The sequence below is a fragment of the Camponotus vicinus genome, unplaced genomic scaffold, assembly GCF_025532165.1.
Source record: "Camponotus vicinus isolate PSW18456_S1 unplaced genomic scaffold, iyCamVici1.0 SCAF_5, whole genome shotgun sequence".
Lineage (NCBI taxonomy): Eukaryota > Metazoa > Arthropoda > Insecta > Hymenoptera > Formicidae > Camponotus > Camponotus vicinus.
Window position 1 is genome coordinate 3,709,468 of NW_028141977.1, and position 27,177 is coordinate 3,736,644.

General features: G+C 30.7%; 3 protein-coding genes across 6 annotated transcripts; 2 read left to right on the top strand and 1 right to left on the bottom strand.

Moving 5' to 3' along the window:
• Positions 1-578: 578 nt before the first annotated feature.
• Positions 579-7,288, bottom strand: Haspin (haspin). 2 transcript variants are annotated; one of them, XM_083101135.1, is made up of 12 exons: positions 7,063-7,288; positions 6,694-6,900; positions 6,278-6,572; positions 4,364-6,200; positions 3,523-3,783; positions 3,303-3,423; positions 3,054-3,227; positions 2,717-2,984; positions 2,492-2,644; positions 2,263-2,405; positions 1,181-1,283; positions 579-1,091 (listed from the first exon to the last, which is right to left on the bottom strand). In XM_083101135.1, the coding sequence occupies exons 2-12, from the start codon at positions 6,891-6,893 to the stop codon at positions 1,050-1,052; spliced, it is 3,597 nt and encodes a 1,198-aa protein (XP_082957261.1). In that variant the 5' UTR covers positions 6,894-6,900; positions 7,063-7,288; the 3' UTR covers positions 579-1,049. The 2 variants fall into 2 exon arrangements, with proteins under 2 accessions (XP_082957261.1, XP_082957260.1); XM_083101134.1 differs by having other exon boundaries at positions 580-1,283; positions 7,063-7,287.
• Positions 7,289-14,628: 7,340 nt separating this feature from the next.
• Prosbeta1 (proteasome beta1 subunit) lies at positions 14,629-16,533 on the top strand. The gene is made up of 5 exons (XM_083101139.1): positions 14,629-14,789; positions 15,575-15,642; positions 15,729-15,860; positions 15,945-16,219; positions 16,287-16,533. The coding sequence occupies exons 1-5, from the start codon at positions 14,688-14,690 to the stop codon at positions 16,412-16,414; spliced, it is 705 nt and encodes a 234-aa protein (XP_082957265.1). The 5' UTR covers positions 14,629-14,687; the 3' UTR covers positions 16,415-16,533.
• A 461-nt stretch (positions 16,534-16,994) lies between these two features.
• Positions 16,995-26,260, top strand: LOC145972476 (sodium-coupled monocarboxylate transporter 1). 3 transcript variants are annotated; one of them, XM_083101136.1, is made up of 16 exons: positions 16,995-17,220; positions 17,303-17,360; positions 17,887-18,208; positions 19,449-19,663; positions 19,761-19,812; positions 19,937-20,004; positions 20,590-20,744; positions 21,208-21,348; positions 21,665-21,773; positions 21,834-21,943; positions 22,375-22,561; positions 22,631-22,717; positions 22,833-22,921; positions 23,032-23,142; positions 25,256-25,457; positions 25,756-26,260. In XM_083101136.1, exons 2-16 carry the CDS (start codon positions 17,358-17,360, stop codon positions 25,837-25,839), a joined length of 1,935 nt encoding a protein of 644 aa, XP_082957262.1. In that variant the 5' UTR covers positions 16,995-17,220; positions 17,303-17,357; the 3' UTR covers positions 25,840-26,260. The 3 variants fall into 3 exon arrangements, with proteins under 3 accessions (XP_082957262.1, XP_082957263.1, XP_082957264.1); XM_083101137.1 differs by lacking the exon at positions 17,303-17,360 and having other exon boundaries at positions 16,996-17,220; XM_083101138.1 differs by lacking the exons at positions 16,995-17,220; positions 17,303-17,360 and adding an exon at positions 17,375-17,545.
• The last annotated feature ends 917 nt before the right edge of the window (positions 26,261-27,177 follow it).

Genomic DNA, 27,177 nt, shown 5'->3' on the forward strand with positions numbered 1-27,177 from the left:
TCTCTCATATTTTTCGGTTACTTTCTAATATTATTGTTTTTTTCTCAATTAAAATATTTAAGGAAATTAAAAAGAAAAGAAAAACAAAATCTAAGAAATCTTTAAAATAATTTTTATGAAAATATATTTTCTCAAAAATATAGAAAGAAATGTGTGTTCATTTATTTTTAATTTAACGTTGATAAAAGAGAAACAATGACACAATAAAAAATACATTTTATTCAGTAAGAATAAAGTAAATGATAATTTGTATAAAATAAAATAAATTTTTATTTAAAGAATAAAAATAAATTGCAGATAAATTATAATTTAATAGAGAGACTATTATAGAAAAAATAATTTTGATAACCTGTAATTTAAATAATTTTTTCATTAGGCAAGAAATTGAATATTAGTTTATTATATGTATATCTTACAAAAGTTATAAAATCGAAATATTGTTTTGATATGTTTGTTCACAAATTATTTTTAAGTTGGATATGTTACATATAGAAACAAAAGGATAAGTTAATCATTAATTTTAAGTAAATGTATTTTGTCAAAGATATAATCTTCGTTTAACAATATGAAAAAGAGCATTGAAAAAATAATTTTAAGAAAATGATAAATCCTAACACTAAAAAGAAAATATATGGAATCAGAGGAAGTACATATTGGAAAAAGAAAAAAATCAAGACATATTAAAATTAATTCACATAAGATCACTTTATTACGTAATGAAGATGGATAATTATTATATTAATAAAATAGAAAAAAAGGCCATTGAATAATAAACATTGAATAATGGAAGAATTGCACGGATAAATTATATAAAATTATTATTTAATTTTTGTTAATTATTATTATCATATGCATAAAAAAGATAAGTGAAAAACGAAGTTATTCAATTTTTTAACTATAAATACTTAATAGAGATGTAAACAGTGTAAAAGTTTAAAAAAGATTATTGGTAATTTTTCAGTCTTGTAACAGTACAAACGTTATTGATCTGTACATATGTGATCAAGTGACATATAAAATATTTTTGAAGTTTTGCAAAGTTTGATTCGTTACCGAGAGATCTCTTGTCGCCGACTTACAAATGCACGACGCTGGAATCGGTCACAAAATCAAATGCATTGTCATAGTTTAAAATTATATCCCTAAATTCTTTTAATCTGACAATAGCATGTTTATGTACTTTTAAATTCTTCCTTTTGTATCTTACTGCTGTGATCATCTTATCCAAAGTGTAATGTAACCATAAGATATTTGTGTATGGTTCGAATTTATTCCAATTATTTCTACAAGACCGAAGCAAAGATAAATTAATTATTCATTTTCTTAAAGGAAAAATAACTAAATAAAAAAAACGAGAAAAAAAATATATATATATATAGAGTGTCCCAAAAGTTCCGGAACAGCCAAATATTTCGAAAATAAAGCATTTTAGAGAAAAATGTTTCTTACAAAAGTTGTAGGGCTTAAAATAAGGCACTTGACGGTGACTTTGACTAGGGGTCAAATTTAGAGGTCATTTCAAGGTCAACTTGAAATTTTTAAATGGAACCCCCTATTTTTTATTACATATTCTTGTAGCTTATCTCGAGAGCTTTCCAAAATACTATAATAAAGTATTTTTTCATTGAGTACTTTTCGAGTTATGAGGCTTAAAATAATATCTTAATTTTACATAAACCATAAAATATCTAGTAAAATATTCATTTTTTGATTATCTTACCTTAATACTTTTATGTACAAAATAATGAGAGGAATCAATTGGTCTAAAGAAAACACATAGTTATTTTTAAGAAAAAATATGTAATTGTTAATTGCAAATTACATATTTTTTCTTCGAAATAATTATGTGTTTTCTTTACACCAATTGATTCCTTTCATTTTGTACATAAAAGTATTAAGGTAAGATAATAAAAAATGAATATTTTTTTACTAGATATTTTATGGTTTATATAAAATTAAGATATTTTAAGATTCATAACTCGAAAAGTACTTAATGAAAAAATACTTTATTATAGTGTTTGGAAAGTTTTCTAGATAAGCTACATGAATATGTAATAAAAAATAGGGGGTTCCATTTAAAAATTTCAAGTTGACCTTGAAATGACCTCTAAATTTGACCCCTAGGTCAAAGTCAAGGTCATTATCAAGTGCCTTATTTTGAGCCCTACTTTTGTAGGTAACACTTTTCTCTAAAATGCTTTATTTTCGAAATATTTGGCCGTTCCGGAATTTTTGGGACACTGTATATAAACATAAACTTACTGAATTTTCTCGCGCATTAGACGATAAATCTCAAATTGATATTCGCCATATGCGGTAAATAAGGCCGGATCCAGTGCAAGATCGTTGTATATGCAACATCCTTGATACAACATTCTTGACAGGGTGAAATCTATAATCGCCACCTTGGGAGAAAGAAAGATCATACTATGAGCTATGAGAATCAATAGGATCATTATATACAATAGAACATTTCCTGATAGAATATTACCTTTACACCCTTGCTAGGTAGTTTAATTTCTTTCCCATCGAGAGTATAGTATACGTATGGTTCTTTCGTTCTCGATATTAATACATTACCCCAATGCAAATCTCTGTGTTCAAATTCAAGTGCTTTTTCGGCAATCGCTAATGCAAATGCAGTCTGTAAAAAAAGAACAGCGAATAACTAATGATTAATCATCGAGAAAAAGTTACAGATGTAAACTTGTCTGACTTGTAAAAACAAAGCGCAGGCTTCCTCTGCCGTTTGAAAGACAAAAGCCTCCAGGTCTTCTCCACCGTCACCGAGTTCGAGAGCAATGTACAATTGATTTTCGTCAAACATCGATGGACAATCATTGTCAGAGGTCTTATTGTCGTCGTAAATATTCCATAGCTCTACGAGCCTCTTCGGATATTTTCCAATGATACATTTGATACTTCGTACTTCGACAAATCCACTAGTCTTATACACAGTATTTAATCTCAGATTATCCAATTCTCTACGAATATTTAATAATATCAAGTTATGTTCGATAATCATCTGTAATTCATCATACATTTCTACTCACTTTGCAATCACAATTTCCGACAGTATCTCGTTGAATTTTTTTTGCGGCTCGCCATTGACCAACTTGTCGCCCTCTATAGGAATAATTTTTATAACTGACTTTTTATCAAGATATTCGTAAAGAAAAACCTCTCCGTAAACGCCTTCACCAATTTTGCGGCAATATTTCAAATATCTGTAGAAATAGAACGATTAACGATATTTGTAGAAACAGCCTGTGTAAAAAATCGCGTACTAAGAATCTACGTACGAATCTGGGAAACAGTGGGAGAAAGATAAGTCAGATTTTTGCGAACATCTTTGCAAAACAAGGTCTTTCGCAGTTGTGGAATGCCTTTTGCTAATTCGATTATCGTGCGATTCTTCGTGAACTGTAAATATAATAATATAAATATAATGTAAATATTTAATTCATTTATTCAATATAATATTTTTCGTATACATGAAATATGTGAATGAAAAATACTCACGCGACAGTTCCAAACTCAGAGATTCTTCCGATTTTATTCCAAATGCCTCGAGAAATGAGGTGTCTTTGATCTTGCATCCAGTACTCGTATTGTTAGGCACGACTCGCACCGAGATTCTCTTAAAAAGTCTAGCATGGTTCTCCGAATTGAACGTTTTATGCTTGTTATCGTCGAATGACAATACGATATCCGATGTATCAAGCTCTCTGCAGGGCAAATCCGCGTCATCCTTATCTTTTTTCAAGCAGCTTTGGAAAATTCCTGCGCATAACAATCGCTACAATTTTAATAGCTGACTGTAATCAATATTGCCTAATTACGCGAATGTTGCGAAAAGCCTACCCATTTACCAAACACGCTAAATGCAAGTGTGGAGTATCTCTTTATATTTGTTCAATCTCATTTCATCATTATGAAAACGCGCTCGAAATCTCATTAAAACACTTCCTCGTCACTTCAAAAAATAAAAGTATAAAAATATAAAATATAATATTAAAAGATTGAAATATATTAAATAAAATAAAAGATTTAATAAAAAAGTATAGTATTAAGATTGAAATATATTAAATATTAATATATGAGATTCGCGATGGTGCTCATTTATGAAATATTATCTTGGTTAGCGCTTTTTAGACAAAATTCTGTTCAATAGAGATTGCCTTCAGTTGTTTCATGCCAATAAATAATGCAAAAATGTATTGTTTATTACGAAAGTAACCAAAAATTTATATGAAATAAGCAGAATTTCATTTCTACAAACTACAGATTTATCAAAACGTAATAATTTATGCAGACTTTTAGCACCTTATCATCAAAAAGTTAGTTCTCGACGTAAAATTACCTTGTTTTTGCATATCCAATATATCTTTGACGCTATGTCTCCATCTTTTTCCTTTCCCGAGGCTCAATTTGTCTAAATTAGATCCATCGTTTATGCGATTTAATATTGACAAGGATCTAGCCCAATATTTGCCCGGTTTCAGAAAAACAGATTTTTCGATTCGTTTATTCTCATCATCGAGCGATTGTCCGAAATCGGAGGATTTCTTCATCGCATTCGTTGAACATTCGAAATTACATGTCTCCAAAGGAATGTCGCGAATTTCATCGATTTCGTCGCAGTGAAATATCTTGCTATTTGATTCTGCGGCTTCGTCAATCGAGCTTTTGAAGCTATTTAATTGATTGCTGAGCCACTTGGAATATCGCGTTCTCCTTCCTGTAATTTTGATCGAATCCTGCAATCGTGTGAGAAACACGGTGTTGTTGACGTTATCTTGATCTTCACTGAAAGAGTTGCTCTTATCATTGTTAACAATTTCATCTTCCGTATTTGCATTGCCATTTATTCGCTTTCGTTCTAGACCTAGATCAATGAACGAATCCGTCGCATGTGCAATTTTATCGCATGTCGACGTATTCGTGGAATGTATCTTTTGCACTTTACATTCTTCTATATTCTTCGACGAGTAATCGCTGAACAATGATGGATCGGTATCTGCGACAGACAAGATATTCAAGGAACGCGCAGGTGCTTCCATTACCACATCGCTCTTTACGTTATACTTCTGTGCAGGCAATGTATGAATATTTTCCTCAGAAGAGGAGGAGGTTCCGATCTTTACAATGGAATCTCTGGTTTGCATTTTCCAAGACGATGGCAAAACTTGCGTCGATTGTTCGTGCATATCTACAATATCAAAATCGCACTTCGATGGCATAATTAATGAAGGAGAATTATTTTGATTGGGAAGCACAATGTTGGAAATGTTTTCCTTCACGTTTGAAATCGAATATTTATATGTGGGATATAGTGTATCACGAGTATTATTGATAGGGGAGAATGATGTCGAACAGGCATGAGATTTTACATTTTTGCTGATAGGAGTACTAGAAATTATATAACTCTCTCTTCCTGTAAATACCATACTATCTTTCTTTATAAATTCCTGTACTTTTAATTTTTCCACCTTTACAACACTATCTTTTATTAGCTTTCCTTCCCAGCTTTCTCTCTTCGTATTATATGGCACAAGCTCAGCACTATTAGAAGATACAGACGAATTATAGGGAATTAAATGTGATTTATTTGACTTATCTTTTATGTCAACAGAATTGTCATTTACACTTTTCTCAGTCCTCGATACTCGATTCTTAACAATATCAATGTTATGCAATGCTACAAAGCATTTTTTAATCGACAAATGTTTGAATCTTTCAATGATATTGTTATATTCAATTGAGATTGGTTGAGAAATATCATTATATTCTTTAGAAATATCTCTTTTAGCATGTGAAGTATCTGTACATTTTACATCGTGAAGTATATCTTGCTTGGCTCCCACAATTTTCTCACGATCTACTACATAGTTCTGAACAGTGCAAGCATCTAACTCAACAAAACATGGTTTGATATTCTGCTGACACTTTGAAGCATATTTGAAAGCTGCAATGGGGCTGTTAGTTTTATTCAATTCAGTTTCCAATATATTTTTGATCTTTGAAACTCTTTTATACAGATGCTTATTGTTATTATTGCATGAAATATCATTTTTAATATCCTCTAAATTTGTACCAGAATTTGCATGAGATGTTTGTTTATTGCACGTGCGACTAGATCTAGATCTTTTAGATTTAGATTGCGTTTTATTTTGCTTGTTTTGTTGTCTCCTGCGCTGCTATTTATTATATATTATTAGAAATTAATCAGATTGCTTATATAAATTATTCATATTTTTTCTTGCGTTTTTCTTACCTGTATTTTATTTTTTGGTGTTGTTATTGTCTTCTTAGATACTATTTCCTTAAAGACAACTTTTGATTCGTTTCTTTGTAATCTTCTGCATTTACGAGGAATTCTAATGCTACTGTGTGTTAACTTAGATGTATAGCTATGTGATGAATTAAGTGTATCTGGACCATCACATATAAGATCAGAAGCTATATGACTATGTGCTTTTGCAGTATTTGTTGAATTGTTGATATCGCTGTCACTACTGCTATCTTTCCACGAATCGTTTTGATTTGTATCTGGTGGTATAGGAGGCACTCTGTAAATTAGAGAATGTAAGTTAAAAATTAAGTATGTGTTTGTATTAAATCTAAGATCCAAGTTCAAACATAATAAGTATGTATATATTTAGATATATTTGATATTCAAAATTTTCTTACACTGCTCCCTTAGCAATTCTGTCAAATGTGGTTTCAAATGGATCATCACATAGAGAATTGTAATATATCTCACTAGAGCGATTATTTTCCACAGGATCATATTTTCTGATTAATATAATAGGAGACAGTAAATTTGTGAAGGGCTTCTTAGCAGGTTTTCTTTCATATGTTCGAAGTGGTCGTTTACGGCTTAACATCATTTTTCATCTAAAAATGAAAATATATATTATTCGATCTTGGAGGTTCTTGAACCAAATTGCAAAATACATGCGACTTGCAGTAAAATTCACAGATAAAAAAAATTCAAATTAGCAAAATTAATATTATGGATTTATTGAGATTGAAAGAAGCAATGAAAGTTGTTTTTACATATTAAAATAAATGTTGATAACATGGATGTATAATTATTGTCGAATTGTTTTAAAACTGGTCCTAGTTCCTATCTCTCTCTCTCTCTCTCTCTCTCTCTCTCTCTCTCTCTCTCTCTCTCTCTCTCTCTCTCTCTCTCTCTCTCTCTCTCTCTCTCTCTCTCGCTTTCCTTCAAGAATTGCGCCTATTTAGGCCCAGTTCCACAATTTACTTTAACCGAAGTTTAGCTCGTTAAAGGAAGATTTACATTGCGTCCAATGTCCGATGTATGACGTCCGATTGGATACAGTGGGCTTTGGATGCAATGTAAATCCTCCTTTAACGAGCTAAACTTCGGTTAAAGTAAGTTGTGGAACTGGGCCTTAGGGCCTCCGCACAAAGTGTTCCGTATCGCATTATGTTACGTTAAGTATAGATCGTAAATTTAACTCCGTACGTAAAATTAAACTTCAGTCAACGCACAGAAAAAATCGTAACGTAAAGACATGTCTTTACGTTACGATTTCTTCTGTGCGTTGACTGAAGTTTAATTTTACGTACGGAGTTAAATTTACAATCTATACTTAACGTAACGTAATGCGATACGGAACACCTTATGCGGAGGCCCTTAAGCGTCGTCTACAATGAGATTTTAAGAAGACTTAAGCCGGTTATACAATAGCTGTCGTAAGTCGGATGTCGTAAGAGTTTACCAATCACAGTTGATTTTAGAGAAGAATAATCGAATACGATTGGTCAACTCTTACGACACCCGACTTACGACAGCTATTGTATAACCGGCTTTAAGGCGTAAGACTTAAGAAATTGACCAATCACAGTCAAGTATTAAGAGAATACTCGACTGTGATTGGTCAATTTCTTACCTACGTTTACGTAAAATCCTTGTGCGTTGACTAACGTCTCCGACTTACGCATACGACTTTGTCGGAAACAGTTACATCTTTGTGCTCAGGCCCTTGCTCTGCAAGCTTTATCTAGAATTCCTCAAGTAAGAGTTAGGACAACGTCCGCCATTAACAGGGAACTGTAGCGCGCGCAATTTGAAAGACTTATATCATTCATATTCTATCATGTATGTACATTCTATTAAATAGATTTATATTTCATTTTTTTTTTATTTATATTTCATTTATTGCATTTTATCTGTAACAATTTTTAAAATTATCTTTCCAAACTATTTTTATATATAAGTTTAAAGTTTTACATTAAGGTTAGTTATATCTTAGTTTTAAATTTATAAATTTACAATAAAAGAATACGTTTTATTAATAAATATCACTTAATAATCGTTATATGAAATGAAATATAAAAATTAATTTATTTTTAATACATACTATACATTATTTACCGTGACACGTCTCGAATAGCTTTGTCTTCTTCCTTCTTCTTTTCTCTGTCTCTTTCTCACTCACTGCTTCCCTACAAATGGCGCGACCAATCAGAAATCATCACGCGGTGTCCTAACTCTTACTTGAGGAACTCTAGCTTTATCGGAGTGGCAGCGAACTGATACCAAATTTAGTCCGTGGAAACGCTTGATAATAAATAGTGCCAACCATATATTTAGAGGTTAAATCACATACTGGGTGCGTTCCGATTTACGCATGTAACGTATAGACTGCATTATTGTTGCGCAGCGCTTCGAAATCGTTCCGTTTTATCAATGCGCATGAAGCGCTTTAATTATTCGGAACGGTGTCTGCGCATTCTATGCGCTAATACGATTTGAAAATGGTAAAATAGTAAAAAAAATAAATAAAAATAGAATAAAATAATAAATACAAATAAAATAAAAAAATAAATAATAAATATAAATAAATAATAATAAATATAAACATAAATAAATATTAATAATAATAAATATAAATAAATAATAAATATAAATAAAATAAAATAATAAATCAAGGTAAAATAATATATTAATATTAGCTTGGCTTGTTTTCTCCATATCATTTTTATTTAAAAACAGTTATCATTTCATTAGTTTCTTCAATTAAAACTGGAAATTCATATAATTGTTATTTTTCCATCGTCACAAAGAATCTGTTATCTGTTATTGCGTTCCGAATTACGCATAAAACGCATAGATCGCATAAACGCATCAACGCATCAACTGCCTCAAGTCGAGAGTAGAGGCAGTCAATGCGCTGGAAGGGTGCAAGCATTTAGTACGGTTAGTACAATCTAGAGAATTCTCAGCGCTACTAAAGCGCTACCAATGCGCGCATTGGTTAAATCGGAACGATTTTCAATGCAGTCTACGCGCTTCATGCGTAATTCGGAACGCACCCACTGTATTACCATTGAACTATAGAACTAACTGGAACGAGCGCTGCCTTTGTTATTGCCCGGTGACCTCGAGCCGAGGGAGACAGTGGCCAGAATTCATAAATCGTGCTTATATTTGAGATCGTCTTGAGAAATGCAATGCAGCCATTTCATTGGCTGAATGGGAGCTTAGGTCGACCTAAGAGCAGACTTGATTCGTATTAAGTTAGCCGGAAATTTTTCAGCCAACCAAAAATCTCCTTATGGAATCGTTTGTATTTCGTATGAAGATGTTTGAAGTGTGATTAAAAACGTTTGTGAGTAATTAGAATAATTATAAAAAATTAATCATTTTTACAGTATGTAGTTAGCCAACATAACTAAATATTAAAAATTCTCCTTATGAATCGTTTGTATTTCGTATGAAGAGTTTTGAAGTATAATTAAAAAGGTTTGTGAGTCATTCGTTTAATTTTAATTAAATTTTTTTATATTGTGAAGTTAGCCGGAAGCTATATAAAATGGACGCCGTCCTGTGATTGGTCGATTTGCTTATGGTAAATACTAAAATTTTCTCATGTGTACTGACTTTAAGTGTAAGCAAAACGAGCAAATTTATCTCTTTTGTAACTTTTAATCCATGACTAATTTATTATTAATTCCGCATAATCGCATAATATATCATGGATCGTGGATAAGCGTAGATAATTGAAATATGTTTTTCTACCAATAAATAAGTAAATCTTTTATAATTGTTTTATAATGTAGTCATCATTCAGAAAATGATCACAATTTGTGATTATGTATTTAATTGTTATTTTATATTCGCTTTCAAATAATAAACTATATAATAATAAAATTTATATAAAAAGGTGGTAATATATGTAATCCAATTAATTATAATTGACAAAATAATTTCTTGTGAAAAAATAAAAGTAAAATATATAGAAGAATTTTTTTTATAAAAAATGTATAAAAAATCAGTTTTATGCTAAGTATATTATAATTTTCTGGACTGTAGTAATATTTAATATATAATTTTTGCTATATAAATATATATTTCTTCTTAATTGACAATAATTAACAAAGTAATCAATAATAATTAACAAAAAAAATGATAACATAAAAGAATATGCTAAAAATGTGCGCTTGTATATATTTGAAAATACAAAAGAAGACTTAGGCCCATATTCTGAATCCTCTTTTATCGATAAAAGTGCTCCTAAAAGCGGCCTGTAGCCAATCAGAAGGCTTATATGCCACTTTTAGAGGCACTTTTATCGATAAAAGAGGATTCAGAATATGGGCCTTATTTCCGATAAGGCATGGGCAACTTTCAAGTTTTCGGATGCAAAAATAATAAAATCTACAGAGATATCTATTTTTGCTCTTACAACATTAGCAATGGATTCATATTGATATATGCCATCTCCTCTCTCTCGCATTTTGATGTAAGCCTTCCGATATTCTGTGACATGACTCAGCCGATCTTATTATCTGTAGAAATAGATCTTATATCAGAAATATATATTTATATAGCAAAAATTATATATTAAATATTACTACAGTCCAGAAAATTATAATATACTTAGCATAAAACTGATTTTTTATACAAGCTATAAAAAAAATTCTTCTATATTTTTTACTTTTATTTTTTCACAAGAAATTATTTTGTCAATTATAATTAATTGGATTACATATATTACCATCTTTTTATATAAATTTTATTATTATATAGTTTATTATTTGAAAGCGAATATAAAATAACAATTAAATACATAATCACAAATTGTGATCATTTTCTGAATGATGACTACATTATAAAACAATTATAAAAGATTTACTTATTTATTGGTAGAAAAACATATTTCAATTATCTACGCTTATCCACGATCCATGATATATTATGCGATTATGCGGAATTAATAATAAATTAGTGGATTAAAAGTTACAAAGATTCATGGATTAAAAGTTACAAAAGAGATAAATTTGCTCGTTTTGTTTACACTTAAAGTCAGTACACATGAGAAAATTTTAGTATTTACCATAAGCAAATCGACCAATCACAGGACGGCGTCCATTTTATATAGCTTCCGGCTAACTTCACCAGAGATTTCACAATATAAAAAAATTTAATTAAAATTAAACGAATGACTCACAAACCTTTTTAATTATACTTCAAAACTCTTCATACGAAATACAAACGATTCATAAGGAGAATTTTTAATATTTAGTTATGTTGGCTAACTACATACTGTAAAAATGATTAATTTTTTATAATTATTCTAATTACTCACAAACGTTTTTAATCACACTTCAAACATCTTCATACGAAATACAAACGATTCCATAAGGAGATTTTTGGTTGGCTGAAAAATTTCCGGCTAACTTAATACGAATCTCCTTTGTTACGAGCCGAGCCTGCCTGTGCGACGAAGGCCATCGCTATTTGGAATCGCTTTCTCTGTTACACTAACATGCTATAGTATATTTCTCCTATAGTTTCAAGATGTACTATCTGTGCCCATACCTTAGTCAGTATATGTTTGAACAATGAATATATAAAAAATATTATTGTAATGAAATGGATTATTTAAGGAAATATAATGACGATAATAAACGAAATAAAATAATGCTTTATTTTGCTAAATTTTTGGTGAAAAAATTCTGTACGCCACTTTAATGAGCAGACGTATATTTTTAGCTAAGGTAATACATGAAAAAGAGAGACGGCAATACCAAATAGATACTGTCTCCCTCGGCTCGAGGTCACCGGGCAATAACAAAGGCAGCGCTCGTTCCAGTTAGTTCTATAGTTCAATGTGTTAGTGTAACAGAGAAAGCGATTCCAAATAGCGATGGCCTTCGTCGCACAGGCAGGCTCGGCTCGTAACAAAGGAGCGCTCATTCCAGTTAGTTCTATAGTTCAATGTGTCTTCTTCTTCCTTTAGCTTAAGTGGCCACTTCTGATCTGAAAGGCGATCAGTATAATCGAGCCAGCAACTGGTTAGTTCAATGTGTATTACATTCAACAAAAGTTAAGTTGGCTGCACTGAAATTTAATCTTCCTCACTTCTATTCTACTTTCGATGGAAACAGTATGGGTCTGTTCTTTTTAGCTGCACTGCTGCACTAGTGCAATAAGTTGGAAAGAGACAAACATACTTTCTTTCACTCTAACTAATTGCACTAATGCAGCAGTGCAGCTAAAAAGAACAGGCCTTATGTTAAATCCGATGCGCACCGAAGCAGAATCGGATTGAAGACTTCGGTGGAAACTAGACCAATGACGTATATAACAATGATGTATATAACTAGACCAAGCTTTCATATAGATTATAGGTGAGGGGAGTGAAGCCGGATATTGACAGTTTAAAACAGAGAGAGAACGTTGAATGGCCTCTATGCTTTCTCTTTCTATTCTATAGACTGTCAAAAGCAATATGGCGTGATATGACACAAACGCAAACTGGACATGCGAAACAGTATATGAGTAAAATTGGTAAAAATACACGTAAAAATATATACACATATATAAATTTTTTGAAAAAAGTATTACAAATATTGCATTAAAAAAAGGACAAAATTGCTGTATTTGTGACATCGATAATATAACAATATTTGTATTATGATCATGTGTATACTGCATAAAATAGTATTAATGGGTGCTTTCCATTTAGCGACACAAATCGACACAAGTGTCATTCTATCTTTGTTTGTATTATTCACTGAAAAAAGATAGAATGATGCTTGTGTCGACTTGTGTCGCTAAATGGAAAGTACCCAATATCAATAATGTATTAAGGCCATCACACACGAAATTGCATAGCTGCATATGCATAACATAAGACCATATGGACCAATATTATGTTATGTAAGTCAATATGGCGACTTAATACTCGATGCTCATTGGTCCATATGGTCTTATGTTATGCATATGCAGCTATGCAATTTCGTGTGTGATGGCCCTTAAGATAAATGAAAATTTCGATTCCATTTTTATTTCTGTACCACCTTATATATAGCTCTTGACAGCTTTGGGACGGCCATTTGCTTCTTGTATGATAGAAAAGGAAAGCATAGATGCCGTTCAACGTTCTCACTCTGTCTTAAACTGCCAATTTCCAGCTTCACCCCTCTCTGAGAATGCTTGGTCTAGTTATATACGTCATTGATAGGTATGTATTAAAAATAATTCAAATATAACAAAGAATTAATTTTTATATCTATTTTATTTCCTATAACGATTATTAAGTGATATTTATTAATAAAACGTATTCTTTTATTGTAAATTTATAAACTTAACTGAGATATAACTTTAAACTTATATATAAAAATATAGTTTGGAAAGATAATTTTAAATTAAAAAATAAATCATAAATTACAAATAGATACAAATAAATAACAATAATATAAATTAAAAACATAATATAAATAATTCCAAGTAACAAACAAATGTATAAAAAAATGTTTCAAACTTATTTTCAAAGATATTTTTAAAATGGTAAAATAATTGGATAATATCCCTTTTTATTCATTAAAAGAACGTTTATTTTAATGTTACTGTAATATGAATATTTATTTAATGCTTATTAAATATTTATTTTATTAATATTTAATTAATATTTTATTAATGAAATATTAAATATTTAATAAACGTTAAATAAATATTTATATTACATTAACGTTAAAATTTGCTACTTAGAATATATTACAGAATTTTTCATTATTTATTAACATAAATGAAATATAAATCTCTATTTAATAGAATGTACATGATAGAATAGAATGATATAAGTCTTTCAAATTGCGCGCGCTACAGTTCCCTATTAATGGCGGACATTGTCCTAACCACAGACTTCTATAATACACTAGACTGCTAACATCTATATAAAATGACTCGAAAAAGTGATGCAAGGTGCAAATGGTGGTGGGGATGGCAGCCATATTTCGTGTGGGCAAATTATACTGGGTGCTCAGTTCGTATTGTCGATGTTGTCATAATACAATCCTCTTAGGTCCATATTCTGAATCCTCTTTTATCGATAAAAGTGCCTCTAAAAGTGGCTTACAGCCAATCAGAAGGCTTATAAGCCACTTTTAAAGGCACTTTTATCAATAAAAGAGGATTCAGAATATGAACCTTACAATCATAAAATAACATTTTGGACACCCTATATAATATGCCCACACGAAATATGGCGTCACGTGCACACCTGTGCATCATGTCCGCCTGTATCTGTTAGCAGTCTAGTGTATTATAGAAGTCTGTGGTTCTAACTCTTACTTGAGGAACTCTAGGGTCTCTCTAGTTCTCTGGTTCATGTCCGCTTTCTTAGGCGACGCATCAGAATAATATGCCTGTTAGAACGATGTCAGATTTCTCTCTGCAGTCACAAGCGGCTACGATTTCAGAAAATATGATGCCAGACTGGCTAAATTCGGAGCAGAGCACTGGGGTAAGTTCTCGAGGATAATTACGATGTTGACGATGATGCAGCGTTATTAGGTTATGATGACACTGCAAAGTCATGATTAGGAAACAAAAATTATTATTTATGAACAATTTTTTTTCTTTGAAATTTATTTAAATAGATGAGTATTCCATTAGACAATTAAGATATATTTATCTGCTTTATTTTGGAAATAAAAAAAATTTTTCTTACCGATATCCGAGAATATACTTTAAATTGCAATTTAATCTGAATTTCTTGCAGAAAGTTCTGGTTATTTATAGTTTTTTAAATTTAATTCTGTATATTAATTGTTTAATATAGAGAATTAAATTTAAAAAATAAAGCTATAAAAGTAAAGCTAAAATTATAAAAGAAAATTTTTACTTATAGCTTTGATCCAATATTTTACTTTTGTGAAAACTTTTATAAAAATGTAACAATTTACTTTATACAGTTTACACTTGTAACAGTTTACCTCTTGTAGAAGTATATTTAGAAAGTGTTGAAAATGTCAAAGAGATTTATAGAAAGTCATATTTAAAAAGGAGGAAATGAGTGAGAAGCAGTTAAACATAGTCAAGAAACAATTTTTATAAGTATAGTATAAAATATTACGTTTAAACTTCCTTGGTGAGGTTCTATTAAAAGATTCTAATTTATGAGATTCAGATAAAGAGAATTATAGGTTTATCACATGTTTCCTTATCTTGATTTATGACTTTGCAATTGAATTTTTTATGTCAATTGAGTCTGACAATATTTGGTATCATCTTACAATCTATTTACAGACGTCAATCATGGCATGCGAATTTGATGGTGGTGTTGTAATTGGTGCTGATTCTCGGGGTACAACAGGGTAAATAATTATAATTATAATTTATTTAGTGGGCATATTTATCGAAAATTCTTTTCTTTTGTAATTAATTCAAATAATTATTCTAGAGCTTACGTTTCCAACCGGTATGCCGACAAATTGACACGAGTAACGGATTATATTTACTGTTGTCGTTCCGGTTCAGCGGCGGACACTCAAGCGATCGCTGATATTGTAGCTTACCATTTGGGATTGCATCAGTAAGATATCATTAGGGGGACATCAATAAATAATTGCTATATTTTATCGATAGTTATAAAATACATCATTTGTTTTCATATCAGAATGGAGCTTGGAACACCACCCTTGGTGGAAACGGCTGCCAATGTGTTTCGCGAGATATGCTACAACTATCGAGACTCCCTCATGGCTGGAATCCTAGTGGCGGGATGGGATAAACAGAAAGGTGGTCAAGTCTACAGTATTCCCATAGGTGGTATGTGTGTAAGACAGCCAATCTCGATAGGTGGTTCCGGTTCGACATATGTGTATGGTTACGTGGACGCGCAATATAAATCCAACATGTCAAAGGATGACTGTCTCAAGTTGGTGGAAAACAGTAAGTACATCGTCAAAGGCAAAGGAGATCCAACTCTTAATAATAATTTGGACTTTTTACGTTTCAGCTCTCGCATTAGCTATGGCTCGCGATGGAAGCAGCGGCGGTGTCATACGGACTGGAGTGATCACAGAAAAGGGAATTGAGAGGAAAGTCATATTGGGCAATGAATTGCCACGCTTTTACGAAGGATGAAAAATCATTATCTTTGTTTGTCGTGATATATTTAACATAAAGTATATATTTCTAGAAATTAAGCGCGGGATAAATATGCTATGCATTTACTAATTAAACTTAAAGAGAAAATCATATAATTACTTTCTTTTTATTCCTCAATATTTATCCTTATTAAATTACGAGGTATTTTTATCCTGTGATATGGCGAAAATTAAGTGTTTTTTAGTCAGTACAGAAAGTACTGACTCAAAAACACTTAATTCGCTAATTGAAAGACCTACAAGTGATTGGAAAAATCATCAATTCCGTTGGTATCATTATTGTAAGACGCGACAATTTTGGTCACGAGATCTCTTGAATCATTTTTGTACAGGATTCTCAAGATTTTGTGCAAGATTCGGGGTGCTGGAATCGTTGCCGATCCTCAAATATATATTCGTACCGCCAATGCTAAATTTAGGTCGTATTATCCACTTATGATTCTCTGGCCGTGGGGGTATAACCCGTCGGTCGGTCGTTTCGTACTCTGTACTTTATGCCCATTGTTAGGCTTAATTAGAAGATTGTCGCAATGACACTATCGTGACGCGTGTAATCGCAGCGCGGTGTGATTCTCTTCCTCACCCTGCTATGCAATTCGCGTCAAGGTAGTCGTGTCTCGGCTTCCGCGATTGCCCATCTTGCGCCTGGTTGACTTGAAAGTGTACCAGTACTATTCTATTCGAACTCTTGTAAACTTCGAATCATTTGATACTCGCGTACTTAACTTGACATTATTGAAGATACAGTACAACTTGGAGATTAAATTCGATTTCAATGTAAAAGTTAGTAAAATAATCATTTAAACACTTTCAAATGTTAACAAAATTTTAATAACAATTAATATCGAGGAATTTTATTGTATAGATTATCAAATTGCGGTAGCGCATCCCGCAGATTTTTTCGCTACCCCGTATTCTTCATGGTAAATCATTGCGTGACCGTCCACTGCTTTTTTCGTGACGATAATAGAAAGCGTTGTATTTAGATTAGAACGATCGGAAGATTTTATTCTCGACAGCGATACCCTGGCGAAAATAAGAAACTTTATAAAGTGTTAACAACCGTTGAGTGAGGGTTTTCTGAGAGTTTATATGCTTTTCAAACTTTGTAAGAGCACTTACATAACGCTGTTGGGTTTTGAATGCTTATCAAACGCTGCAGTTGCAATTTTTGTTCTACAAACTCTTTATATAATGTTACATGAAAGTTTTGCAATGCTGAGGTAACATTTTTCAGAGTACGTTCAGTAAACGTTGATACATCTTCGTGTACAGAGTTTACTCAGACTTTTCAAACGTTTACGTTTAGGCTATAACGTACAAACGTCTTTTAAACGCTGCAGTGTTGCAATTTTTGTTCTACAAACTCTTTACTAATCGTTTTTAAACTCTCGACGAACTTCCACAAACGTTCATGTAAACGCCAAACAAACGTCTCATTTTTGCCAGGGTATACGTTTTTCCACTGCGGTACTCTATAAAATCGACGAGATTCCGTTTTGCAACAAAATGACTTCGGAGGGTACGTCGGATGATCTAGGCTTGACTAGTTGGGCGGAAATGCCCACTGTACAAGAAATCAGCGAGTCGATGCAGAATTTTGGTATGTTGGATTATACCGTGTTCGCGATAATGCTAATTGCCTGTGGCATCGTCGGCATCTACTTCGGCTTCATAAAGAAGTCCTCGGGTGAAGACGAGTACCTGGTCGGCGGAAGGAACATGAAGACGATTCCGGTCAGCCTCAGCCTGATAGCGAGCTTCATATCGGGTAGAACTATATTTTCATATTCTATTAGTTTTACTCTCTGCTGCGATCATTAGAGATAAAAATATCAAAACGTGTGTATAATGTACATTTATATCTTGATAAAATAAGAACAATTCGAAAAAAAATTTGTATATTAGTTTGATTTCTTCAACTTATTTATTTATTAATTTCTTCGATTTATTTATTTTTATTTCGAATTTACAGTACCGGTCAAAAATATATTACCTTTGTTTTTTGAAGATAACTTAATTCAAAGGGCATATATTTCTACCCAGACAGCACACATGTCCAAAAGACATCTAAAAGACGACTTAAAGACGTCTTAAGGTCCTCTAGACGTCTTTAAGACATCTTTTGGCCTTTTTGTGCTGTCTGGGTATCTAGTCAAATATGTTTAATACTAAGTATGTAAGTTACTGAACAATAAACTTTTCATTCAATAATGAAAACAGCAACTCAAGAAAAATTGATTAAATATATACACTTTGAATTAAGTTATCCTTAAAAAACATAAAGGTATATTTTTGACCGATACTGTATCTATATTTGTCAAGCATGATGAAAAATAGACTAATATTTTATAATGCTCCTTTTCATAGGTTTTTAATTATGTGAAAAGCCCAGTTTTTAATGTAGCATCTTTATATATATTTATTTGCCATGTTAAATATGCTTATGCATGATGGAAAATTTCCATTTAATCATGATTTTTTTTTCATGACACGTGACAGTTTTATTCTAGATGATAATAAATTAGATTAGATAAGCAGGCAAGTTGTAAATATCTTGTCACTTGTGCAAATTCTTTAAATGTATGATAGGAATATTTATACATAATTGCACAGGTTAAGTACTATATGACACGTATAATGTATATATTTTTGGAAACGTAAAAAATGAGATAAAATTAATTAAATAATTAAAGAGCATGTGTAATATAATAATAATAAAAATTGTAAGGGGGTAATAATAATAATAATCAATATGTGCTATATAAAATATCAATTTGTCGAAAAATTCCAAGACTAAAACTTTATAAAATTATGCTTAATAAGCATAGATTGAAAAGTTTTTCCATACATTTTTTATTCTATCCTTAATTTTAATTTAACAAATATATTGTACGTATATATAATTTCGGGGATAAATTCGATTTGAATGTAACTTGAGTTATAATAATTATTTAATGTTGGGAATATATTATGAGGTAAGTTTCGCTAAAATTGATCGAACAATACAGGTATCTCATTGCTGGGTACTCCGACGGAGGTATATGTGCATGGTACGAGTTACCTTTTTATCACTTGCGCGGTCATCGTCGTCGGTTTCGTCATGTCCATCGTATTCCTGCCAGTCTTCCATGATCTCAAGCTCACTAGCATATACGAATACCTCGAGAAGCGTTTCGACAAAAGAATGAGATTGCTAGGTTCACTCCTCTTCGCCATCGGTATCGTAAGTAAACCTTCGAGAAAAAGAATTGCACGCATAAATTTCTTTTTTGGCAAATTCACTATCTTGAACGATCCAAATATATATGATATTTTTTTAGATGACTTGGCTCCCGATTGTCATCTACGTACCTGCATTAGCCTTCAATCAAGGTGCATCTTTCGCAAAAAAGTTTAATAAGGAATCAAAATTAATTGAATTAAAAATTAATTAAATTGACTTGCAAAATATGAGAAACTATGCGTGAAAAATCATTTCCGACATCTTTATTTTCAGTTACGGGAGTGAATGTACACATAATCACGCCTTTCGTGTGCATTGTTTGCATATTCTACACCTGTGTGGTAAGTTGATTGAGATTTAAGAGAGGAATATAAATGCAAGACAAACTCAGATACGGACGCGAATATTCAATTTAAAACAGAGAATATACAATTGTGTTTGTCTTGTACATACATTTATTTTTGTTGTAAAAAGAATATATGTAGAGTATTTTAAAATCACACCAAATCTTTTTTAACAGCAGATTCTTTGATCAATTAGTCAAAATGTTTTTCATTTTTTGCAAGCTTTTAATTATATATTTTTTAAACATTGAATTAAAATTCTATTAAAGTAAATTTTATGTAAAATTAACTGAAGAATATTTTTAAAGTATAGTTTATGAAAAATCCCTTTTTCCAATCGCTTTTATAATTCGGAAATTATTCCCTCCATATTTTTGCTAAGAAAAAATCCTATTTAAAATCGATCAAAAAATCTGCTGAAAGGATGTCCAGTTTAAGATGTCTTATATGTATATATGTATATATATCTAACTGAATTACATTTCATAGTCAGATTAGATTGATCCAACTAATGAATTCCATTAATAGCACTAGGGAAATAATTTAATCCTTTTACTGAAAGAATTTCTTTATTGCATTCAGGGCGGTCTCAAGGCAGTAGTGTGGACGGATTCCATTCAGACTTTCGTCATGTTCGGCTCCATGTTGTTAATTGTAGTTAAAGGCACAGTCGACATTGGTGGAGTATCTTTGGTGATTCGGAGAAATCTAGAATCCGGAAGAATCGAATTACCTACGTGCGTGCATTCAATGTTAATACAGAAGTCCCCATTCCGTTATCTTGACATTCGAATAAGCCTAGCTTTATATGAAAGAAAAAGATTGGAGATTTATAAATGATATAAATTACAGTTTTGTAAATATTGCTTAGAGAGACAGATGTATTTTTTTATTTCATAAAACACCCGAATAATTAAAAATATTGTATGTTAGTTGAAATTAAAAATACACACTCTAGACTAAAAATTTGGAAACGTTTTAAGATTACTCACACAATATCCATATATTTTATTTTATATAACTTTTCATTTTATTTATTATGCGCTTTATTTTGTATATTTTTTGTTTTTTGTTTTTTGTATATTTTTGTTAATGTTTTATGTAAATCAGTTTTCATTAATAAATAAATCTAATTTAATTTATCTGTATTTATTTATCGATTTCTAAATTTTTGGAGTATACAATTATCTCGCTTAACAGGACAGATTGGAGCCCTTTGACAAGACATACAATTTGGGCGCTTACGATAGGCGGTTTCGTACACTGGTTGCAAATCGCTGCTATCAATCAAAATATGATTCAACGATACTTGTCCCTTCCTACTGTACAATCAGCTAGAAGGTAATATTTTACTTTTTTATAAATTAAAATATAAATAACATTTTTTACAAGAATAACATTATGTTTATCTTTAATTTACATAATTATATATCAATTTAAATTTATCAATTATAATTATTATTAATAATTATAACTATTATGTAAAAATTTTTGTGTTTTTAAATTAAATAAATAAATTTATTTGATGTGTCTTATATACAATTGATAATTACAAATATATATTATACATGACATGTAATAAGTTATATAAATTAATTTCTACGCTTTTTTATATGTGTATACATATAGCTTCGTTTTTGACAACTATGCGTTTTAGAGCACTCTGGTGTTTTATAGTCGGAGTTTTAACTCTGATTGGCATGTGCGGATACGCCGGTCTACTGATTTACGCTTGGTATCATGAATGCGATCCACTCACGACCAAGGTAACGTTTATTTAACTCCGAACACTGAACATCGATTAACGTATATAATGCATGACACAGCTGGCACGTGCCAAAGATCAACTGCTGCCACTGTTGGTCATGAACGTTTTAGGAGAATTTCCAGGATTGCCCGGTGTTTTTGTGGCCGGCGTGTTCAGCGCTGCACTCAGGTATTCACATTTATAATTAATCAAAATAAAATAAAAAAATCTATATTATAATTATACTAAAAGTATTAGAAGAAGATATTAAAGAAGATGCTTATAAATATATTAGAAAATATTGAAAGAAGATGTTAAAGATATTAAAAAAAGACAAGAAAAGGCGTGTATATTTTTGAATAAATATTGAATTATATTTGAATATATATATATATATATATATATATATATATATATTTATACATATTAGAGAAGACGTGTAATTATATAGTATATATTCTTTAAGATATTTTTTAAAGAAACTCTACTAGAAAATAAAAATGTAAAACAAATTATAGCTCTATCTCTTTTGTTTTTAGATGTATATATATATATATATATATATATATATATATATATATATATATATATATATAATATTATTTTGGATTTCTATTTAGCTCGTTGTCAACCGGCTTAAACTCCATGTCGGCAGTAGTACTGGAGGATTTCGTCAAACCCTTCATTAAAACGCCGTTTACACGTAAAACCGCCGATCGCTTCATGAAGCTTACGGTCGTTATTTTGGGCACGATCTGTGTCGCCCTCGTTTTTGTTGTCGAGCAAGCAGGTCTTCATGTGCTCCAGGTAAATAAGTCGGAGGTAATCTGTTAAGTAATGTAAACCGAATTTTATGTCTCCTGTACTCTTTTATAGTTATCCATAAGCCTGGGCGCTATCACTAACGGACCGACTCTCGGCATTTTTATCATGGGAATATTGTTACCGTGGGTTAATAGCAAGGCATGTGTTCTAACGATAATTTTATAATACTTTAACTTAATGGAAATTATATTATCCGAATCTGTATTCATAAGAATAAAATAAAAAAAGTCCTCCCGCGTTTTCAATTTGCTAGGGTGCCCTGATCGGAGGACTCGCAGGTCTGAGCTTTATGGGTTGGCTCGGCCTTTCCGCTGAAGCGGCCATCGCCAGTGGACAAATTAAGTTAGTATTAAAATTGTCATAAAAATGTCCCGAAAAAGTACTTTTATATACACTATGTTATATATCATGTTGTTTCCTTTCAAAAAATACAATCACATATTTTTTTGCAGATTCGATGTAAAACCCGTCACTACGGAGGGGTGCACCTACTCGTTTCCACAAGTGGAAAATTTATTACTATCTGTACCGCCGGATTCGATTCTGGATGACGCGAATGGAGAGTAAGTTTCAGAGAATGTCGTTAAATTTGATTATATAGGATGTTTCATTGTTTTCTTACACCAAATAACTCCGTTACTTTTACATATACGAAAAAATGGTGAAGGAAGAAGTTGTATAAATTAATAAGGCAAACACGATAATGAAATTAAAAAATCGTATTAAGATCATTTTAAATGTTATTTCAAGACCGATATTTTTTTTAAATGGAATCATGATTTTAGATAGCGCTGTTTTAACTAATTTCCAAAGGAATCTAATCATGTGTATGTATAATAATAAGCGAAATTTTAGGTTCTTACAAAAACCTTTATTTCTTAATTATTACAAAAAGCAGAGTAAGTATTTGATAGATTCTTTGACGCAGAAGACGAATCTGGAATTTCACCAAATTTTCCTAGCAAGTCAGGTTTTTGAGTAATTTGTTAAATAGTATAATAATGGCTATTTCGACCAATTTTATGAATTTATTAGGAACTTAATTTTTTGAAATATTTTTGCCAATGGCATCATATAGTACTTGTTTTTATCTTTCAAATCTATTATCGATTGATGCCGGACGATTTTTTTTCACTGAGATACAAGTTATAAGAGTGCATAGGAGTGTAATAAACCATTCCAAGTTAACCGTGCTATCCCTCTGTCTCATCACGAATCAAAATTTGGGTAGAGCATAAATTTTTGTACACCGTATGTCATTTTTCGAAATTAAAAATGGCGCATCCAATGTATGCAGAATCACAATAAAAAATTATAAAATTTAGAAAAATTCATCAAAAAGTGTAACAACTGTATTAGATATATTTTTATAGGACTTTTTTCGAGAATCGAACCTGACAGAAGTGAAATTTCAAAATGGCGGATTTGCCATATTGATGCATATGTAAATTTCTTTTAACATAAATTTTCTTATATAACTTCATATCTTATAACTCCATATTAACTTATAGCTTCTATATCTCAATAAAAAAAATTGTCTGAAGATAGAATTGAAAGATAAAGACTAGTACTATACTATGCCATTGATAAATTATTTTAAAAAATTAAGCTCGCCTATAATAAAATCATGAAATTGGTCCAAGTAGCAATTTTTGGATCATTTAACTACAAATTATTCAAAAACCTGACATGCTGGAAAAATTTTGTGGTCAGATTCATTTTTAGCGTCAAAAAAATCTATCAGATTTATCTACTCTGCTTTTTGTAACTAATTCTCTCAAACCTGTGTAATTAAGATTTATTGATCATCCCATGTTATTATGGTGTGAATTTCGAGCATGAGATTATTTGAAGCTTATGTTATTATACATACATGATTGAATTCCTTTTGAAATCAATTAAAATATCATCTGTCTAAAACTATATAGTTTTATTTAAAAAAATATCGACGACTTTGAAATATTGTGCTTTCAAGATGTTCGTGTCTTTTCTTTTGTTTCATAACTTCTTCTTTCACCATTTTTTCATATGTATAAAGTGGCCGGTAATGACTGTATCAGCTCTCGTGTGTAGAGCATGTTAAACTGACAATGAGTAGATAAGTCGTCTACTATTTTATGATTTTTGCAACAATTAATGAGAACTTAATTTTAAAAAATCGATTAATTCGTACGAATGAGTACAATGAAACAAAAAGAGACAGTCCGCTGTTATGTTCCTAAGACGAGAGAATCAAGCATTATGCATAATTCATGTACGTAATTATTGTCATTTGAGAAATGTCTCTCTCATCACTTCGTTATGCGCCTAATAACCACATGACAATGGGCTGTCTCTTTTCGCCGCATGCTAATATTCGTATGAATCGGTCGATGTTTATTATTAATTTCTTTTATTAATTATTGTGAAAATAGCAAAACAGTACAGGACTTCTCTATTCAGTTATTTCTTAATTTGCTCTACCTGCACACGAGAGATGATACAATTATTACTGGACACTTTGTATAAAAGTAACAGACTTATTTTTGGTGTAAGAATTAAATGAAGTACACTGTATATTAATTTGGCGTAGATGGATAATTAATAATTTTGTTCAGTTTATTAAGCTAAAGAATTAAGATAGGATCGTGCGATTTAGAATAAAATATAAACGTTTTATAATAAAATATATAATAGGGAACCATGGGCATTATACCGTCTCAGTTATCTTTGGTATACCATGACCGGTGCCTTAATGACTATAACTGTCGGACTTATCGTAACTCTCATTACTTCCCAAAATGTTGAAAAGTTAGATCCAATGCTCCTGGCGCCGTTTATGAGAAAATTCTTGAAGACTTCGAGCAAAGATGTTCCGTCTGAAGAGCTTCAGATCAAGGTATTTTATTATTTTTTTAAATTAATTCATTTTATCATTTTTAAATGAATCTCTTCTGATTAAAAACAATGTTTCGTGTCAGTCTACTTTCTGTTCAAAAATTCTGCTGATAACTATCAATATATTGCTAGCAATATATTGGTAGTTTATTTACTATTGGGAATATGCATTGTGTGTTTTAATATATAAATATATTGAAATGTTTTTTTTTATTAATAAAATATTTTTTAAATATATTAATATTAATAAAAAAAGTAAAATAATTTTTAATACATTTCATTTATTGTTTCTATTATAGATTGTAAAATCTGAAAAGGATGAGAAGATGGCATCTCGCGCTATCAACGAAGATGATAAATTATTAGAAGCGACTTTGACATGATATAATTAAACTACATTAATTGTATTATTGAATTTCCGAATTTCCGAATGTATTAAAAAGATAGTGTGTAATTCGACACTAATGTGACATATCGTTTTGTGTACTAAAGTGTAGAATTATACTAACAGAAGCTTTGTATAAAGTTTATACACGTGATACTATATATTCTTGATAGTGTTGTAACATGTATATTGTAAAAATTGTTATAAGTCGTTGTGCATATTGTTTTTACTTAAACGCTGTAATAAATAAGGATACAACGAGAGTGTATAGTTTTACCAATTAATAATAGATTTCATTAATTTTTTATTTTAAATTATACAATGATTCAAAAAAATACTGGAAAATATAAATATGATAATTGATTCTGTATTTTTAAAAAATAAATAGAATTTGAAAATAAAGAATTTGTTGAGAATAACCGCAGGGAAATTCTTTGTGCATGTGGACACTCTTTATTACCCTTTTACATTTTTAGCTTGAATGAGACATCTTGACAAAATTACTTATTAATCTGATAAATCAATCAAACCTTTTTATTAAGCAACGCAAAAACAAAATAGTAACGGGTGTAGTAATATAATCTTTCATCAAGCAGTCAATAGATGTCATGGAATGCATGAAAATGCATAATAAAATGAAACATTTACAATAAAATGCATACACAACACATACAGAATTTGAATTTTGAATTATTAAAAACAAGTCTATTTTTATTTTCTCTCTTTCTCTCTCTCTTTCTTTTGATATTATTGAAAAATTTAAGTATTGCAGATATTAAGTAAGTAATATAATAATAAATAATATAAACCTTCGAAGAGGGCTATTTCCAAATTAAAATTCGCGGTTGCATTTGCGCGCTATCTTCAATCGACGAATTATAACACACGAGTTATTTCATCTATGTATAATCAGTGATACGTATTTTATCATTGAATAAAGAATACCAGGAAGAGAGAGAGAGAAGCACGTGCCAATACGGGTGGAGCCGGAATGATTTAATTGTATGACGTATTCATGACGTATTATGACGTCATCGGAAGCGAAAAGACAGCGGTAAAGGACCCGCACATTTTATATGAAAAAAGTGGCTTCGGTCAAATTGGTTGAAATTGAAATATGTTATAGTTTAGGTGGTACTGATTATAAGTTTTCTGAGACAAAAAGTCCAAAATTCAAAAGTATAAAAGGTACGATGATTTTTAAAGTGTAGTATTGAAGTTTAAAAACGTTTGTTCTTGAATATGTAGATTAAATTAAAATATAAATGTTTGAAAATAAATATTTATATATAATGTGCGTCACTACTATAATATTTAATGATTCCAAGTCATTTCT